The sequence below is a fragment of the Bacillus rossius genome, chromosome 12, assembly GCF_032445375.1.
Source record: "Bacillus rossius redtenbacheri isolate Brsri chromosome 12, Brsri_v3, whole genome shotgun sequence".
NCBI lineage: Eukaryota > Metazoa > Arthropoda > Insecta > Phasmatodea > Bacillidae > Bacillus > Bacillus rossius.
Window position 1 is genome coordinate 35,390,690 of NC_086339.1, and position 21,210 is coordinate 35,411,899.

General features: G+C 39.0%; 1 protein-coding gene across 1 annotated transcript in view; it reads right to left on the minus strand.

Moving 5' to 3' along the window:
• Positions 1 to 21,210, minus strand: part of LOC134537839 (aquaporin AQPAn.G-like) — a 154,000-nt gene that overhangs the window by 42,879 nt on the left and 89,911 nt on the right. The window contains exon 3 of the mRNA XM_063378698.1: positions 18,125 to 18,268. Within this exon, the coding sequence (XP_063234768.1) occupies positions 18,125 to 18,268 (144 nt within the window). The remainder of the gene's footprint in view (positions 1 to 18,124; positions 18,269 to 21,210) is intronic.

Consider the following 21,210-nt stretch of genomic DNA (forward strand, 5'->3'; position numbering starts at 1 on the left):
TATTGTATTTCCATGTGTGCTTTATTTTATTGAATGTCTTTTCAATTTTATATCCGATTCGTTGATTGTGCATCGTCAAGTCTGTAGTCAGGTAATGATTGGCTTCGTGGTTCGGAGATGCCTGGGCTAAATTTCTGACATTGTACATGACCTGTTTAAAATGTTCACAGAGTATTAAAAAAGGACGGTATCATTATTTGGATTCCTGTGGCCTATATAAGGATTTGTTTCTTTCTTAATTTTCGTGGCGTCTTTTTTTGTGGCATGTGGTCAGGTTTGGACTCTGTGTATAATAAACGATTTGCCTTGAGCAAGGATCAAACTGAGGACGAGAACCTATCAAATAAATCATTGTTTTAATAAGTGATATTTCTAATTAATTTAGGAATTTTTCCCAATTTTCTAGCTTTATAATTATAGACTTCCAAGAGGGCATTTCAGATGGCGGACAAGATGGCAGACGCCACGGTAGTAAATACTACTGCACTCTAGCAGGTAAAAATAAAACTTATATTTCGGTGGCGCACTGTAGCATATGATGCGTGTACTAAATGACACTAGCTCTCCTTGTATCGATTACTGAAAACAAGATGGTGGCAGCACCCTCTAGCAGACGATGTGTGTTAATTAGCGCTCCTGGTAGCTGGTATTGAGAATAAATATGGCGGCAACGATCTATAGTAGGTGACGCTATTATTCCTTCGAAATTAAAATAAATTACAAGTCCGAAAATGAGTTTAATTTTTTTATATACCTTAATTTATTCTCGGTCTAGTAAATGTCTCGATGGCAGTGCGGTCAGGAGATGTTTTCCAACCCAGAAATCGAATTGAAAATATGTAACAACAATGTTATCGTATTCATTATTCATGTTCAATTTCTTACCTAGTATATTATTAAATTTTCTTTGGAGATATGACTTTTTCTATTCAAATAACTTCCATCATTTGCAGTCGAATCTTGATCAAATATGCAAATAACTAATTACATTCATTATTAGAGGCCCGTTTATTTACCATCAACTTGATTTCCTTCTGAGATAATTTTTTTTTAAATAATCCAAACCTTCCCTATTTTTGCCCCTTTAACGAATACATTTTTAGTAATGTAAAATATACATTACGTAATGCTATATGTATATAATTCGTTCTTGGTTTCTTACCTATACTTATTGTAAATTTTGGAAGTAAATATTATCTTCTTAAAATCGAACCTACCCCTTTTCCACCTCTTAAGAATGGGATCTTGCAAAATGAAAAAAAAAAAAAACCAACATAATATTTACTTTTATTATTTTATACATTATTTTTAGTCCTGCTTCATTACTTTGGAAACAGGATTTTTTATATGTAAACAAAAGTTACCTTATCTCTAACCGTTTAGGACGAATTAAAAAAAAACAGTCTCTATAAGCATGTTGTTCATCTTCGTTTATTATCTCTATTCTTAGTATGTTCGGAAGCATACATTCTTTTTTCATAATATCAAGCGAAAAAACATTTACATCCTTTAGTGGTGGAAATTCACAAAATGGTAAAATGAAGGTTGGTAGTTTTAATATGTTTATATTTGATGCCTACAATATTTTCTTATGCTTGTTTGGCTATGGAAACATAATCAGTTATTTTTTTAAAAAAATATTTCTTTATCACTCCCTTAGAAGTGGAATTCTGTTATTAAATATTGCAAGGTTTAAGTTATCCAAAAAAAACGTATAAAAAGTTCATCATGACCCGTACAGTAGTTTACTAGTGATGCCGGAGCAAAAAGACATCAGTTATTAAACTTTGTTTTTTACTTCTAAATAATGTGTATCACCATTTCCAACGATAATATCATAATGTAATTCTACGTACACACACTTGCCCCGAACAGTTTTATTATTATTATTAGTATATATTATTATTAATTTACTATGGTGTCCATAGTTTTGACTGCATTATGTCGATGTGTCAGGGCCCGAGAGGGGGCTTGGAGGGGCATAATCCCCGGGGTCCAGACATGAGTTTATCCTGAGAGGACGGAGTTTCAAGTCTAGTGCTGATAGAATTCACTGGAAACCCACGTACGTTCAGGTCACAAAGTATTTTTGATTTTGGATCAAGTTTTTAAACTGTATTTTTAGTAGAGTTAAAATGGCTAAAACGCATGTTTTCGGAGTAGTTTTTAGGCGTGAAACCACCGGGACAGATTCTTGAAAGCAATTAAGGGACTTGCATTACACATTTATCTTCACTTCTCGGCCATATAATGTTACGGTCACCGCTCAAACTTCACAATTGTCACGTGCACGCCGAGAAGACAGAGGAGACACCGCGCTAGAAGCACCAGCGAGCGTCATCATCCCGCCTCACCGACACAGATACGCCCCTGACGAGGCGCCCTCTGGGACGGTCTGCTCCGAGGACGTCTCCGACTGGCGAGCCACGAGCAGTGGCGTAGCCAGGATTTGTGTATGGGGGGTGTTAAGAAGCATGGCCCCCCCCCCCCCCCCAACCGTATAAAAGCGGGGGGTCCGGGGGTCCTCCCCCGGGAAAATTTGAATTTTAAGGTGTAAAATAGTGCTATTTTAGCAGTTTTCGGTACTTAAATTGAAATATTGTAATGGTAAAAATTTTATTAATTTTAATATGAAATTTGTTTGAGTGATGAATAAGAAATTAATTAAAGATATGGTGCTAAGGGGAGGGGGGGGGGTGTTTGAACCCCTAACCTCTCCCCCCCCTGGCTACGCCCCTGGCCACGAGCCCGGCCTAGGAGGGAGGGTGACCCAGAACTTGACTCTCGCAGCGGCAGGGGCAGCCAGCAGCCAGCCAGCCGTGTCCAGACACGCCGCGCCAGAGGCTGCGACCTCGCGACTCCACCATCCCCCACCGCCAGCAGTGCACATCGCCTCACGCCACTTCCCGTCGAGACGATGCCCACACGGCACCGAGGTCATCATTCACACGGGCACGAAGAGCTGTCCGGGTCTTCCCTGCAGGCTGACGGCACTCCGCGACCACACAGGCTGGGAGGGCTTCCACCGAGTGTTTGCTGGCTAGAGCGGGTCGTTACCACAACGCCGAAATACCACAACGCCGAATACCCTAACGCCGAATGCCAAATTGACCACAACGCCGACAGCTATAAAACTGCTGTGTACCACAACGCCGAAATACAGTAACGCCGAAAAATGTTGCTGCAAGGAGGGGGGGGGGGGGGGGCACAGGAGCAAAATGAAAAACAACTGAATGAATTTGTGTGCTAACCTTACCTAACCTAACCTTTGTGGCAGTCCTACAATGACATTTTTCGGGGTTAATGTATTTCGGCGTTGTGGTACACAGCAGTTTTCTAGCTGTCGGCGTTGTAGTCAATTTGGCATTCGGCGTTAGGGTATTCGGCGTTATTGTACGTTCGGCGTTGTGGTATTTCGGCGTTGTGGTGCGTCCCCGCTAGAGCAGCTTCCCTTGAGCTGCCACATCTACCCCAAAACTCCCCCCACCTTTAGTTCGTAATGTACAGAATCGGTTTCAAACACCCAAGTTTAAAGCCCTAACAGCTTTTTCAGTAGTATAGTTTCAATTATCAACTAACAAAATTAAATTTAATTTAAATATGACTGTCTACGCATTTATTTGTTTCATTTTATTGAATCGAAAGAAAACTATATATCCACATCATAGCCACGAATAAAATACCCAAGGGTTCTCATGTTTTCAAGAACGGAATTATGACTAGACGACTACGTGTCACTCAACTTAAAGATTTTCAGCCAAAAATTAGGCTGGATTTTTTATAGCTTGAATACAATGGGACGAATAATTTAAGACTCAGTAATTTTACGTTGACTGTTTCTACGCTGATGGTTATTGGCAAGGGGCCTCCCTAGTAAATATTTTTAGCGCGTTGGGCCACTGGCCACGTGCTACGGCCAGTGGTTGGGCGGGGCGATATACCTGAGCCTGTCGCCTGCGCCGGGGTGGAAGGGGGAGAGGGCGTTTCAATGAGGGGGGGCGGAATAATGGGAGGGTTGGAGGGGAAGGATCTTTTGTCATTGTGTGGAGTCCATTTGCTACTTATACCTGCGTTATCTGCGAATAAGATCGTGGCAAGAAAGGTGACTGTTTTTCCCTTTCGCTACATTCAACCAAAAGGATAATGTTCTCGCATTGCCTTGCTTGCTTCCTGACAGTGTTTATTAAATTTAAACATTAAATTAGTGTTGTGATCCAGTCCATATCCATGAAATGCAAACAATCGTCAATTCTGTTTAAAACATGTATTTTTATTTTTTAATTAACGTTCTACATAATTAAGAGATTTACATACATTACAAAAAATGCTGTCACCAACAATCGATGCGTTAGCTTGTGTTTTCAGAAAAAATTTGCAAAAATTATATCATTAAAAAAATTTCCAACATTATACTTTCGAACTGACATTTGTGTGATGAATGGTTTTGCACGAACAGTTACGTTTTCATTCATAAAAGTCTTCCGCACCGCGACGGGAAATCACGTCCTACTAATAGATTGAGTAATAAAACTGGGAATAAAATGATGAAAATAATATTAAATATTTTTACTCTTAGACACAAATCAACTTTTGAAATCGCAATAACGACAAACAAATTTTTAACTTACTTCCTGAAGAAAAAGTGCATGTCAAACTCACTTTAAAATTCTGTAAAGAAAAAAAATGTCAGGAACAAACAAGTGTTCCTACCAATGACACATCGTCAACTTTGTATTCTAGGGTTCACGTCGTATTTAGTTACACTAAATATTACTGCATATTATTATTATTTTCTGGCACTTATTACATGTTTAGCATTTTATTTTATTGTTTGCATATTTTTTTAATGACTTTAACGTTGCATAATATGATGAATAAGTATACACGAATGAACAGGAATCCCGTTCCGAGTTACATACAGACTGTTTACTATGAGCAGTGTAAATTTCTTAGCTGTTGCAACAGCGGCCTACAGGTGGATTCAGACTGCAGGCTTAGTCAGTCACGCTGAATCCACCTGAGTTCAGATTTTATCGAAGACAAGTGCGGGTGGTATGGAAGAACTCAGTGTGCACTGACTGTTGTGCTCAAGGTGTCAGTGAAGTGTACAGCTGGAATCACGGGCGAAAATCTGTAGGATTCCCATGAGGCCCGTGGGATAACGTGAAGATTTTGCAAATGCAAGCGGGCCCCATCAGACGGACTTTTTTATTTCAGGGAGGTTCGGGCCACCCTGAGATTCTCCCCCCCTCCCGGAATCTACGCATGCAGCTGGAATTAATTTTTAGCCAAGTACGTCATTTGGTGCTGTATTTAGGCTGTCAAAGAAAATACGAAATATGGCTGCTTTGATAATTGACGATAACTCCTTTTTATTGTGAAATAGTACCCATCTACAAAGAAATCCCTAAATATACCACCACTACTGTTGGGGATTTTCTATACAAACTATCAAAATAATTTGGTTTCGTCACTGTCACTAGCTGTTATTGTATCATACGAAAACATGTATGCTTTGTGTATTAATTTACGGTATTCATCTCTGTAAAAAAAAATCTTTTTCGATAATAGAGTGTAAGCAAGGTAGAATACAATGGCTAATTTTAAAATAAAAATGTGAATAAAGTATTTTTTTTGCTTGCAGTAGTTCAAATTTTTTAATTAATTTTATATGTTTTTTATGCTTTAATAACTACTCTACACATGAGTAAATTTCAATATACATAAAACTGAGGAACTCTGCATTACATTTTTAATCTGTGTACGACACTAACAGAAATTGAAGCATAATATAACATTTTTTATTTTTTAATTAATAAGTATTTAATCAACGTGAGCTATGCTTTCATCTCAATGAAGCCACTCTACATAGAGGAAGTGCACATGTATTCAGTCTTAACAACAGACCCTCCGGATCACAGAGTAAACGAATGAATGGAATTCATAACATTACGCAGGGTTTTAAGACATATTTTCCCTTCTACTCAATCGCAACGTCTCACTTAGCGCGTATAATGGTTTCAGTAAACATAACATAAAACATATTCGCCCCATGTACAGTAGAGGAAACTAAAATGTTTGGAACACTGTAAACTAATTGTATTGTCATTTCTGTAGTCGCTCGAAGCGGCAAACTATGTACCTTTGTTCAATAAAACGAAATATTAAAACAAACAAACAATAACATTACGTTCAGACAATTCGTTACGTGAAGTGAATGTAATAAAATACACAAGACAGTTACACACGCCATTACCAAAACACAATCCCATAAAAATCATATAATATTACATGTCGACTTAAAATTATTATTATTCACCATGATAATTTCTTGCGGGTAGCCAGCAGCAAAGGGACACAATTTTTATTCATTTAATTAACTTTGACAAAACTTGTAAAACCTGGCATGAGCAAAGTAAGCTAATTCACAATTTTATTTTGCGTCAAAATATTAAACATCAACTAGTAATGAATTAAGAGTTTGCTTTTGCTCGGTAGAACACCGAATATAGTCATCTCCAGGTATTAAACTGAATTTTGAAAGAGAGACTCAAGTTTCTGAACAAGTTGTTGACTTTCCTGATGATCCATCCACAGTTCGTAAACGGTCTCATCGTCGGATGTCGAGCTTGGGACCTTTTTCCTCACCATAGACCCGTGGTATGTTCTACCATTCGCACAGCTATCCCAACCTATACAAATAGCCGAGTGATACTACTCCCGTTGCTTCTGTCATGTTGGAGCTCGCCCGCAGTCGTACTTCCCTATCCAGCCTGCGTAATACACGCGTCCTACCTGCTAGCCGCCAAGAACGCGTCCATTTGTGAAAAAGCCTCACCCGCCAACAATACTAACTCATTAATTATAATATGCAAAACATAAAAACATTACATATGCGATAAAACAAAATTGCTGCTGTCATAAGCCGAAGAAAAAGAATCAATTTGAAATATAACATGGACAGATAAATCTAAAATAGAGTTCTCGATAGTAATGTTTTAATAAACAGAATAATATATGTCGTATTACACTAAATACGTGTTCTTACTGACAACCGAATTTAAAAATAATATAAATTACTTTTTTTTTTTCTTTTTCAACCATAACCGCATAGAAGAAACAATACTTTGCATACAATTTTTTGTATAATTATACGACAGGACTAAAAGTACATTGTACGTAATAAGTATTTGTTTATAGGAATTAATGCTGCAGAATCTTTATATATAAAAGGAAGTCGTGTTAGTTACACTATTTATAACTCAAGAACGGCTGAACCGATTTGGCTGAAAATTGGTAGGGAGGTAGCTTAGAACCAGGAGACGGACATAGGATACTTTTTATCCTGTTCTCGGGGAAAAAAATAGTTTAAAAAACTAAAAAACACGCTTTATATAGGAAACCAAACTAAAAATTAGAAAATAAAAAAAAGTATATTGTTCGCAATAATCATAACCCATTCTCACTTTTCATTTAATTAAATGTCACTTTTCATTTAAATGTCACTTTTCAATGTCACAATATTTAGTAGACATTGTTTATATCGCGCCAAAGACAAACTGAAAGAAAAGAGTTCGCACATGAGCGAAATGGTTTTCTTACAATGTGCGAACTCTTTTCTTTCAGTTTTTCTTTGGCGCGATATAAACAAAGCCTACTAAATATTGTGAAATTATATAAATTGACGAAAATCTCATTTTGCAAATTTAATCAAGATATATAAAACAAAGTCGGGTTAGTTACACCATTTATAACTCAAGAACGGCTGGACCGATTTTAATGATCTCTGATTTGTTGGATTCGTCTCCGCCCCGAATAGCAGAATAACTATAAAAATGTTGATAAAATTCACAGAAAAAATAATAACTTTTAAATAAATTAGGTTTTTAACTCCGCCATATTACGCAATTGACAACTCATGTCACGCAGGTTGGCCATAGACATACAAAGTTACAGACGTACAAAATGTGAGTGTTATTTCTCTATGTCCGCCAAGCAATAGCCGCGAAGCTATTCTAACGAATAAAGTAGAGAGAGATAGAAAAACTAAAGCTCTAAACCTTGTCGTCGCCATGTTTGGGACAATTGTTTTTACCCATTTTGTGATTTATTGTTTTCTTTTATCATTAAAATTAATTAAAATGAATCACCCAATCGCGTTAACACTACAGCACTACCAAATAAAAAAAAACATTGACAGCACCTGGTACGAATGCACAATGGCGCATAAACGTGCATTGGAAGCACTTAACCGAACGCAATGACTCGAGATGTTTTGGAGGCGCAATGATTTTACTGTCTGGCGATTTCCGTCAAACACTACCAGTAATTCAAAGATCAACTGCTGCCGATGAAATAAACGCTTGTCTCAAATCATCGAATCTATGGCGCTATGTGAATAAACTTCAGCTGACAACAAACATGAGAGTTGCATTACTGAACGATACATCTGCTGCAGATTTCTCTGAGCAATTGCTGACTATCGGTAATGACCGTGTTCCTGTCGACGAATCACGCGGATTGATTTCATTTCCTCCGAATTTTTGCGTTTTCGTCTCATTGAAAGACGAGCTCATCAACAAAGTGTTCTCGAAAATTATTGCTAAACACAAAAATAACAAATGGTTGAGTGAGCTAGCAATTTTAGTGGCTAAGAACAAATATGTGAATGACTTAAACTTCGTAATTCAGAATCAAATCGTTGGTACTCTGCATTCATTCAAATCTATTGATTGTGCAACAAACAAAAACGAAGCCATCAACTCTCCAACTGAATTTTTAAACTGCTTGGATGTGCCTGGCTTACCACCGCACAATTTATAACTGAAGGTTGGCTCGGTAGTCATCATGCTTTGAAATCTAAACCAACCAAAACTATGCAATGGAACGCGTTTAGTGATAAGAAAACTGATGATCAATCTGATTCACTCCATGATACTCAAAGAAAAATTCAAAGGTGAGGAAGTTCTCATTCCGAAGATTCCGATGATTCCAACCGATATGCCCTTTGAGTTTAAACGATTTCAATTTCCGATTCGTCTTGCATTCGCCAAGACGATTAACAAATCACAAGGCCAATCCTTAAGTGTTTGTGGTCTTAATCTAGAAAATGCATGTTTTTCTCATGGTCTATTTTACGTGGCATGTTCACCTGTCGGCAAATCATCCGCTTTATTTGTTCTTGCGCCTGATAACAAAACGTAAAAATGTCGTATATAACAAGGTGCTTCACTGAAGAGAATCAACCCGAGTGCAACCTATGCAGCAAAATACATATCTCCAATAAAGCAAATGTCTTGCTGACACGCGATTGAAATACTTGATTTTTGTACTTTTATTGAATTTTGAGTATTCATTTTATTATGTTAATAAAATCCTAAATTAGGCTTAGCTAAAAGTTAACACGACAATCATTGACTGTCAGGCGGTATGAAGTTCGCCGGGTCAGCTAGTAAACGAATAGATTCAAATGCATATAATTTAATAAATTGTCAAATTTATTTGGTTTATTAAATGTAATAAGTAAATCCTCTCATAAAATTTACTGAAACTAATATTCTTCATTGCCCATCATATTATGATTCCAAACAGTTTAAATCAACTGAAACATGAAATAAAATAGTAAGGTTAACCATGAGGTGTGGAAGAATAAAAAGATTGCTTTGTAAAATGTTTTAAAAATTTCTCATGAAATATTGTGATTATTATGTTCGTACATAATGTAAAAAAAATTCAATACATGAAATTCAACACATACTTTGTATTGCAAGTTATTAAACATATATTTTAAAAACACATGTGCGTATCTAAGTTGAATTGTTATATAATACATGATGAACATTACAGATACAACTTCCCTTCCAAATAACTTTCACCCAAAGATAAGGCCGCGGACAAATTATACACACTGGTCGCACGAGGAGCTGAAATAAGTCATATAAGAAAGCCGGCCGGAGTAATTCTTTTCAAGCCAAAGCTAAAAGTAATGGATGTTGTTTGTCTAAAGCAGGCAGTGAAATGACATACAAGTTTACAGAATAGCCATATAAGATCTTTGACGCTTCTTATCCCGTCAGTGGACTGTACGCGAAGAAGCAACTGCATCATGGTCCACCGCCAGTTTTATACTTACGTATGAATACACTCTTGTAAACGTTGGTTTGTATACTTATGTATGTTGCCGACATCGATAGATATTCTTTGGCAGCTCGATGTGGATTCATTCAAACACGTTTGCGCTAAACACGACATATTTTTACATAAGAGTGACATCGCGCACTGAAAAAAGTTGCAGGTCTGTAACGCAACAGTGATACAAATATTACATAGTTCGAACATTTTCTGGAGCACGACATTCACTTTGGGTAATGCTAAGCTACTTGATAGGTACACTTTACCCGCTTTAACTTAAGAAAAAAGTGTACATGGAAGCAGACTCAGCCATGTGTTTATTGCTGTTGTATTTGTCATAAACCTACTACATTCAATACGGCCTGTAAGTAGAACCCATGTTTTTTTACGACTTGTGTACAATCTGTGGTTGTAAAGCGAATTTATATTCTTAGTTAACTAACGTCTATCATAACATATTTGGAATAAGGCAACCTTAATTTTTTTTCTAGATTGCTATATTGTTATACATAGGTATATAAGTATTACTTCAACGGAAATATCTGGTAATAAAAATAAATGAAAAAAGCATGAAAGATTAAGGATTATTTTTTTTCAACAACAAATAATTTATGGTTTAACTGCTTTGTGAACCTACTGTATAAAAACAGAACAAGCTTTCAAAATTTCACAATTTCTTTGATTATCCGTTATAGTTATGTTTTGTTTTAACTCATAAATATTTAAGTTGATTACCAACGTCACGAGTGTACAATAATTTATTTCACACCGCTCCGGGTTGCAGGTAAAGTAACAGGCGTGCAATTTGATCAGAAACGCGTTCTACTTATTCAGGCCCTTTAATTGGGCGTGACGGACCATGTGCCAAATATGTAACAATTATAAGTAGGTGAAGTATGAATGCAAAATAATGCATCTAACAAAAATAATTTGCAAGGTTCTTTCGTGGATGTTGTAATGTGTGGGCAATATTTACTTAATTTTGGTTTTTGGATAAATTAATTGTGGTTAGTAAAATTTTAATAATTTTGTATAATTGCTGTAAAACATTTATTTCCTGCCCTTATTAATTAATCGAGCTGTAGAAATAAGTTTATCTGAAAATTTACGTCATCTTTATTAAACATTGCCACTAATTATACTTTTTAACTTCAAAATAGTTTTTGAATTTTGTAATTAATAACGTACCATCCATAACTACACAAGTGAGCGATTGGTCACTGACACCATCTTCAATCCTCCTCGTGACTCCTGTGCCTGGAGGAACATTTATATACTTCTGACTAGCTTATTTAATATAGAACTTCCCTAGTTTTTATTTTTTATTTATCATTCCATGAACATTTTTAAAACAGCGCAGACCATCAGATATCGATCTAACCAAAAAGCATAGCAAAATGACATTTAGTTTTCAAATACGATTTTTCTTTTAATTTAAGATACATTTTATATAAACCTACACTTTTTAAGTATCAAAACTTTTGTAAATAGTTAACCATTTGGTTAATACCAGTATAAAATTTTCCCCCGGCGTTGTAAGATGTGTAAAATAATTTTGGAAAACAAAAATTATTTTAAAATAATTGGGTAGTATAATAATTGTTTTTTTTTTAATTTTTATTAAAAATAGAAGGAAAAACAATGAAGTGTATTTTCATGTTAAAAGTTAAATACAAATTTTGTCGAATTAGCTAGCGAGACTGTAAAGCCACCAATAAATAGTTTGTACGACAACTTTCAATGTGTTGATTGATCAGTTTCAATACTTTATTTCGTAATACATGATCTAGTATGGTAAGCTTTAGGATATTTGTAGTTTAAACAAAAGCAATGTTTTAGAGATACACGAATATAGTCACAGAGTAAGGGCGCGGTTACACGGGAGTCTGAACTACTTCAGGTGAACATGTTCAGCTGTTGAGTGCGGTTACACACAGTCTGAACATGTTTCGTTCGAGGCCATTTCTCATTTAACTTAAACAGGTTGGCAAAGTAGTTCAGATCGACATATCTTCTACATTAGCCTCTGATTGGCTGGTTAGAATATAAACAGTCTTTTGCAGAAATTCTAGATGGAAAGTGTTTCTGGCACAAGTTCGAGTAATATTTTACCGAATGCAACAAAAAAACCAACAGATAATTATACATATTTTTAAATTTATCCTGACCTTAATTTTCTTAAAACTGAGATAGGTACTCTCGCTCAGAAAATAATAAAAAATAAGTTTAAAAATTTTACTGTGCATGTTTGAATTCCCGATTTGTAAAAAAATATTGAGCAATATGTAAACACATTTCATTTCTGCTGATAATGCTGTATAAACAAGTGAGAAAATCCCGCGTTTTCTGGATGCAATTAAAAAATAGAGATCAACAACACAGTCATTCGTTGACAGTAGACAATCGGTTTTAGAGCTAAACACACTTTTCAGCAACTACCGTGTAACCGCACACTTTCGCGTTTGTAAACGTGTTTACTTAAACATGTTCACCTGAAGTAGTTCAGGGTCCCGTGTAACCGCGCCCTAAGTCGAGCACATGGTACTGTGGCGAGGCACACTAAAAGCGATTCTGAGAATTTCTTTCGGTCACGGGATTATCTTTTACCTTTGCCGTTTGTGGGTTGTCTCCCTCTCACGCACGCACGCACACACAGGTAGCCTGCCTCCCCTCCGGGCCGGGGTCCCTCACCACGCTACCTAGCTGTGGGCTGCGAGCTGGCTTCGCCGAGCGGCAGCACGAGACGGCGGAAAACTTTCAGGATTTGCGGAAATTGTGGAAAAGATATCTCGGAATTCAAAGCGATGACTATATGTTTTAAATACATGAATTTCTTCAGAAAAAAATTACCTTTTTTTCTAGACTTGTACTTTTTTTTTTCTGTCATTCTCCTAAGCAGTATAAAATGGCCCCAAAGTTGGACAAGTTGGTGATTTTTTATTTCATATTTTGATAGAAAAAAACAAAAATGTAAAAGTATACAGACAATTCGTGTAGTATCTTCTCGTGGGTGAAAAATTTTCAGATTCGTAGTGTCGAATAATAAAGTCCCATCATTATTTTAAAAACATAGTGTTCCGCTAACTTCTGATGCTACTAGGGAGGCCCCTTAAAAACTTCAGGCAGAATAATTTAAAACTGCAGCCTGATTATTAAGTTAGGCTGAGTAACGGTTTCTCGATATATTTGAATTTGTGGCAGAGAATTATTTCACACTATAATTTTATTTTTCAAGAATATCGCGTAATACACAAATACCAGATACAAACCCACTAAATGTTTTGCTATTTTAGAAATCTATTTTATTAAATTTTAGATGTATATTAGAAAAGATCGTTTCTCTTAACAATTATGAGGTAGGTAATTTTTACTAGCTTAAGACTCTGATTTCCATGTTAAGTTATAAAAAAAATCTTGAATAGGTTGACTGAATCACTAGTATCGTCTGGAAATCCATACCCGGTTCGGAAATCCATACCCGGTGAAGTATGGCTACAGGAGTTGTCTAAGCAAAGTTCATAAACGTATGCTTTCTTTGAAACTGTTATAGTCATTAAGAGCACCATGCGTGTCTGGGAGAATTTGTATGTAAAATGAACTTAACACAGTATGGTATTTTCCAATCTTTATTAATTTCAATAGTTTCATTTGCATTGAGTTCGTCATGAGATTATGGTTGTTTTGATGAAAGCATGCATTTCACTTTATTTATGCAAAAGAAAAAAGGTAAATGTATAAAATACAGTCAAAATAAAATAAATTTTACATTATTAAGTATAGAATCTATACCCTATGAATTTCCTTATTTATGTAAATTAGATTTATAATCATGGTTAATATCTTGAACGCATCGTGATACAATAACCCTAAATAAAACGTATTGACAAGAAATAGGATGTTCTACACTTGTGTAAATAACTAATAAAATCTAGCAGTCTATTTATAAGTCGAAATTTAAAGTAATGTCTATATTTTTATATAATACTAGCTGCCCGACCCGGCTTCGCACGGCTATACTAATGGAAAAAAATTAAGCCACATCACCCATTTACAGTAATGGTAAATAATAAAAAAATCAGTGAAAATTTATTACAATGCTGTATAATGTACCGGAGAGAAAATGAATAGCACCGATGGTTTCCCGACTCGCGCACGCAACGTACAACTGATGTACCCGTACTTCGCTACGGCAGTCTACAGACAGATCACTCTTGTGCCGCTCATAATACATGCCCCTCCTTAAGGGTACGCCACTGCCGCGCGATGCCCGTTGCCATGGAGACGCAGAAGGCATGAACAATGCAAAATCCTGTTGCCTTGTTTTAACCACCCATGGGATCTAATTTTCGGAAAATGTCATCCTGCGTAACATAAGGAACATTACTGTGAAGTTTCAAGTCTGTAAAATATAAATACTTGAAAAAAAGGGTAATTCTTGATATTTAGATACCAGCTAAATTTCAACGGTGATGAGGACTGCACTAACAATGAAATAGTCGTTGTCATAGAGACGAATGAAGCATCAACAAAGCAACAGCCGTTGCCATGGTGATTTCCTACCAAAAAATGGAAATTTTGATATATTACCCCCCCCCTCCCCCCTCCGAAACTCCCCTTGGGATCGGATTTCCGCAGAATCCGTTCTTAGTGAGCGTCTACATCACAAAATGAATAATTATGCTAAATTTCAAGTCAATTGGGTTTATAGTTTTAGAGATCTCGTGATGAGTGAGTGAGTGGTATTTCGCTTTTATAAATCGCAATAAATTAAAATTGCGACTATAATTTGAGATTTAAACTATTCTATCTCTCAAGTTGGATCGAACTGCACATGGTGTGCGAATTTTATTATAATCGGTTAAGTGGTTTAGGAGTTCATTGAGGACAAACATTGTGACACGAGATTTATATATATTAAGATTTTAGGATAAAGTTGCTTAAAGTACTCAGAGAAAAAATAACATAAGATTTTCTTTTGGAATGCCACACAAGTTGTGGAAACAGAAAGTGCAAGTGCCCGCCTACCTGGGCACACATACGGTGCGCAGAGCTTCAGGAAAAACAACGCGATTTCAAAAGTACTCAAGATATCCGAGTGGGGCCTATTTACGAATAGCATTTAAGAGTTCGCTGAAGGCCGAAAAGTACTTTTAATTTCGGATTAAGTTTTTAAACTGTATTTTTAGAAGCGTTAAAATGGCTAAAACGCGTGTTTTCAGAGTAATTTTTAGGCATAAAACAATCAGTACATATTCTTGAAAGCACTTAAGGGGCTTGCATAACACCTTTATCTTCATTTATCCACCATATAATGTTACGGTCACCGCTCAAATTTCACAGTTATCCTGTGACGACGAGACGAATGCGCGCCAGTTCAGAGACATGCGCTTAGAGGCTATACCGCGCTGGAAGCACCAGCGAGCGTCGCGCTTATCATCCCGCCTCACTAGCACACATACACCCCTGACGAGGCGGGCCCCTTAAGAGGGCGTGAAGAGTACTTATGCTAGAGCCAGAATGGTTGGGTTAAATCATTTAAGTACATTAATGTCTACTTAAAGGGTTTCAATATATAAAGAGTTGTAATCTGTAGGTCACGAAGGCAAGTAAGTATTGTTACGAGACTGCCCGGGACGAGGTCCGGCCAGGCAGAGATAAGGGGTAGCGCCTTCTCCGTCTCTCTGGAGGGTTCGGCAGGCACTCAGAGCCCCGTCACTTCAAGTAGTGTAACTAGAACGCCATTTTTCTTGCAGCTTCGAATTTTTAGTCGGGGATTTTGCAGACGCAAAACTTAAAAGGGATACGAGACTTTACCAGAGCGAAACTTTCAAGGTATATTAAACGACGAAAACCTCCAGCGAGAGAATGACAGGCAGGTGGTGACCTCAGAGAGCGAGTGACAGAGGCAGGTGGTGACCTCAGAGAGCGAGTGACAGAGGCAGGTGGTGACCTCAGAGAGCGAGTGACAGAGGTAGGTGGTGACCTCAGAGAGCGAGTGACAGAGGCAGGTGGTGACCTCAGAGAGCGAGTGACAGAGGCAGGTGGTGACCTCAGAGAGCGAGTGACAGAGGCAGGTGGTGACCTCAGAGAGCGAGTGACAGAGGCAGGTGGTGACCTCAGAGAGCGAGTGACAGAGGCAGGTGGTGACCTCAGAGAGCGAGTGACAGAGGCAGGTGGTGACCTCAGAGAGCGAGTGACAGAGGCAGGTGGTGACCTCAGAGAGCGAGTGACAGAGGCAGGTGGTGACCTCAGAGAGCGAGTGACAGAGGCAGGTGGTGACCTCAGAGAGCGAGTGACAGAGGTAGGTGGTGACCTCAGAGAGCGAGTGACAGAGGCAGGTGGTGACCTCAGAGAGCGAGTGACAGAGGTAGGTGGTGACCTCAGAGAGCGAGTGACAGAGGCAGGTGGTGACCTCAGAGAGCGAGTGACAGAGGCAGGTGGTGACCTCAGAGAGCGAGTGACAGAGGCAGGTGGTGACCTCAGAGAGCGAGTGACAGAGGCAGGTGGTGACCTCAGAGAGCGAGTGACAGAGGCAGGTGGTGACCTCAGAGAGCGAGTGACAGAGGCAGGTGGTGACCTCAGAGAGCGAGTGACCGAGGCAGGTGGTGACCTCAGAGAGCGAGTGACAGAGGCAGGTGGTGATCTCAGAGAGCGAGTGACAGAGGCAGGTGGTGACCTCAGAGAGCGAGTGACAGAGGCAGGTGGTGACCTCAGAGAGCGAGTGACAGAGGCAGGTGGTGACCTCAGAGAGCGAGTGACAGAGGCAGGTGGTGACCTCAGAGAGCGAGTGACAGAGGCAGGTGGTGACCTCAGAGAGCGAGTGACAGAGGCAGGTGGTGACATCAGAGAGCGAGTGCGAGTGACAGAGGCAGGTGGTGACTCCGGCCAGCGAGTGTGAGACTGGTGAAAGTGAAGAGGGTGAGTGACCCGGGCGACAAGCGACGGACGACGTGTACGAAGATCGGATCATCGGTGACAGTGTCGCGGCGGGAACGAGTTACCCGAGAGAGTATTGCGAAGCCTTGTGTTGGTATCGAGGTACGAGTCGAGTCCTGCTCCGGTGGGGATAGTTAATATTGGCTTTTTCAAACTGTGACCAAGGGCGTCGCCAGCCGATGGCCATCTGATGGCCTATGAAGGGGGGGGGGGGGGTTTAGTTGTGGGAAAAGTATGTATTTTTTTTTGCATTTGGCTACATTTTTTTTTTTTTAATCTCTAGGGCTCTAGGGGGGGGAGGGCAACCGCCTCCCCTACCCCCTCTGGCGACGCCCTTGACTGTGACTAATTAATGGACAGACATTTATATTCTTATAATAAATAGTGTAAATATTTGATAATAAATAAAACTAACTGGGCATTCCTTCCGGACCTTTATTTCCCCATATATAAAAGAGTATCATAGAGTTCTTAGCGAGGACAGAGGGTAAACAATAGTTTATTATAAACATTTACAAATTAAACACAAAATATTCAAACAAATTTATAACATTAAGGCACTTTGGTACTTCTTACAACTTCTCAATGAATAAATAAATAAATAGTTTAGATAGCAATCACTGACATTTGCGAGAAGTTAATTTTTTATTTCAGTAAGGCTTAAAGTCTGTAGATGTCACTTGAAACTGTTTTCAGATTTCAATATCCACGATAGAGATCCGAGGTCTCACCAGCAGGTGTAGTGATTTTTTCTTTAAATTATCATACACGTATCTCATTTCGACAAAATTGTAAATACGAGGTTATCACTTCTTAGCCGCCGATATGTAGTTGCAACAAGATATAGAAGGTCCTAGAGATATGATAAATGGTTTGAAGTGGTGAGGGAGGGCCTGATGAAATGGCAAGGTGAACAACACACAGCGATATTAAGGGAGGATGTCAATGGCTAGACGTGTTCGCCTGGAGCGACCTCGGCAAGCCACGGAATGCATCAGTGGAGTGTCAAGAAGAGTGTCCAGCAGACCCGCGGGCCTGATGCGGTGACAAGTCTCACCTTGAGCAGAGCGGCGCCCGCCACGGCACCGATGCACTGCACGGCCACGTAGAAGACGGCCTTCAGCAGACTGATGTGGCCCGACACCAGCAGACCGCAGGTCACGGCCGGGTTCACGTGGCCTCCGCTCACGTGGCCCACCGCCTGTAGACACAGCACACACAGTGTTACACACGTCTACTCCCACACCTACCGACTAGCTCATCTGTGGTCTGCTTATACGGCTCGTTACCACAACGCCGAACGTACAATATCGCCGAATGCCAAATTGACCGCAACGCCGACAGCTAGAAAACTGCTGTGTACCACAACGCCGAAATACAGTAACGCCGAAAAATGTTGCTTGGGGGGGGGGGGGGGGGCGCACAGGAGCAAAATGAAAAACAACTGAATGAATTTGTGTGCTAACCTTACCTAACCTAATCTTTTTGGCAGTCCTGGAATGACATTTTTCGGCGTTATTGTATTTCGGCGTTGTGGTACACAGCAGTTTTCTAGCTGTCGGCGTTGTAGTCAATTTGGCATTCGGCGTTATGGTTTTCGGCGTTATTGTACCTTCAGCGTTGTGGTATTTCGGGGTTGTGGTGCGTCCCCTGCTTATACACTCCACTGGGCGTGTTTCAACCTAACCTCAACTCACATGTTTTACAAGCCTCTTTCTGCAAAGTCTCCGCTCTCATATACAGTGCTTACACACGATAACACATATTATCTTACTTGCATTCACTAACCTAGTATACACATGGCTAAAATTATATTTTCACATTAGTTACAAAATATGAACTTTTTTTTCTTATCTGTAAACATTGATAGCTCTCGTTAATTTCGTGAATTGACCAGAAGTTGATTTGAACGGAAATGTGTTCCTAAACACGGTGCTGCCATCTGTGGAAGTCTCAGAAGTCTCGAAAAGATGGCTGACCCACGTGTTTAATCCGTTTATATCAACTTTCACTAACATCGAGGGATATACTAAGCGTAATAGTATGTGCTAAAGTAAAATTTATAATAGTACAACTATTCTTTAATACTTTATGTTGTGATTAACACTCATGAAAATAAATGACAACTTAAAAAATACGCATTATATTTTCACAATCCTTAGTTAACTTTGAAATGTAGAGCATTTCACATTGTAGACATACAAGAAATTGTTAGTCTACATATATTCTATGCCACGTTTAGTTAAAGACATGATAACATTTTTTGCTGTTAATTCTTAAATGATTAATTAACTCAATAAGGTTAAGGTTTGTTTTTTGGAAGTACCTATTTACAGAGATTGAATTCTGTCATCAAAGCAAAACAAGGTCACGTATATGTACTTAGTTTCTTTGATACGTGTTTTAAAATGTTTCGAGTTGATTTTGTTTCAATGTATCTATTGAACTGAAACTTTTAGTTGTAAAAATACTTAAAAGATAGCGCCGAGCTATAAATGCTTTAGAGAACCAACAACATGTTAAATATCTTTGATGCCATGTTTGTTTCAAAAAACTTTTCCAGGTTTATAAATCATTTGTATTTTTTAAGTTGCAATTATATTTTCTTATGACTCTTTGATTTTACAAAATATATTTCAGGATAGTTTCACTACCATAAAGTTTTCTTTGGCACACCATACGCTTAGTATTGTACATCGCCGATTCCCGATAAGTTAATATTTACGGGTGCATAATGCTACACGTAGGTCCGCCATCTTGACGATTTCGGTTCGTGACTATGGCAGTTTCTGTACGCATGCTCATTGGACTTTCGTGTTAAATTTCAGTTTTTTAATGCGCGTTTATATCATTGCATTTCTGATGCACCCTCAATTTGCCTAAACAAGTATGATCTAAAAAAACCCAGGCGATGATAATTCCTGTCTAGGGGGGAGTGTCACAGGTTCAGTATTGAAGCATTTACAGGTGACGCGCTCGGTACGCCTGTTGTTCGGCTAGCCCTGAGAAATCGATAGTACCACATTGTTAAACATAATTATAGTTAGGTTTTGAAAACGGAAAAAATGTTTTACCATTTGTTTTCCTAACAAGAATATTGTTACGAACGTGAGCAAGGCCGCGACACGTGCAGGTGCAGAGCTGGATGGCGGCTGCCGCAACATGATATGCGCCGTGCGCGCCTGGAAGATTACAAGGATTGTCGCTTCCCCCCCCCCCCCTTCCTACCCTACGCTCCACGCGCGGCGCTGATAGCTAAGACACCTGACACCTCACAGCTGCGGAGTCCCGCGCGCCACCAGGCAGCTGCCGACACGTGTTTCGAGAGATTTCTGCAGTCGGGTCGGCGCGTAATGACGCGACTGGCCCCAGCCACGCTCGTGATTTCTGGAAAGCGCCTGGGCTGATATATAAGATGAGGACGCCGGCCTCAGAGAGAGTTCAGGCGGTAGCTTTCCCGCGGCGGAGTTTCCGGGCGATAGAGCGGCGAAGTCCCTGGACGAAGGTTCCAGGGCAGAGAGTTCAGTTCCGGGCGATAGTGTCGCGGGCGCGGTGGAGTTCCGAGCGAAGTTCCGAGCGAGGCGTCGAGCGGACCTCGGCGAAGGCAAGTGCGACGGCGGCGGCGGAGTGCGGCGACGGAGGTCCACGAGGGGTGCTGCGGCGAGAGTTGCGCCAGAGGTGCGGCCCAGCGAGGTGTGCGGTGTGTAAGAACCGAGTGACTGGGGAAGCAACATTTTTAATTACAATAGATTATTTGCCATTATAGAAGATTAATTGTGACATAAGTAGTGGCCATCAATAAAAATGTGTAGTGTAATAAAATCTTTAATTGGGCTATCCTTTACGAACCCTCGGTAAATCGTCACAATAATTTTCGTATATTTATCACACTTGGCTTTTTTTTTTTTTTTAGAAAGAATCATACGAGTTTCATATTACAAGTTTATTTGCAACACGAGAACACATGAATTCGCTCGTTTTAAAGTTTAGATGTTTACAAATCACGGGCTAGAACTGAAAGCATTTATTTTACTTTATAAATTCAGCCTAGAGCTATATGTACAATGGCATTTAATAAACTAATTTACTTTCATTATGTAACAATTTAAACTAAATAAACTACTAATCCCACCCATACAAATA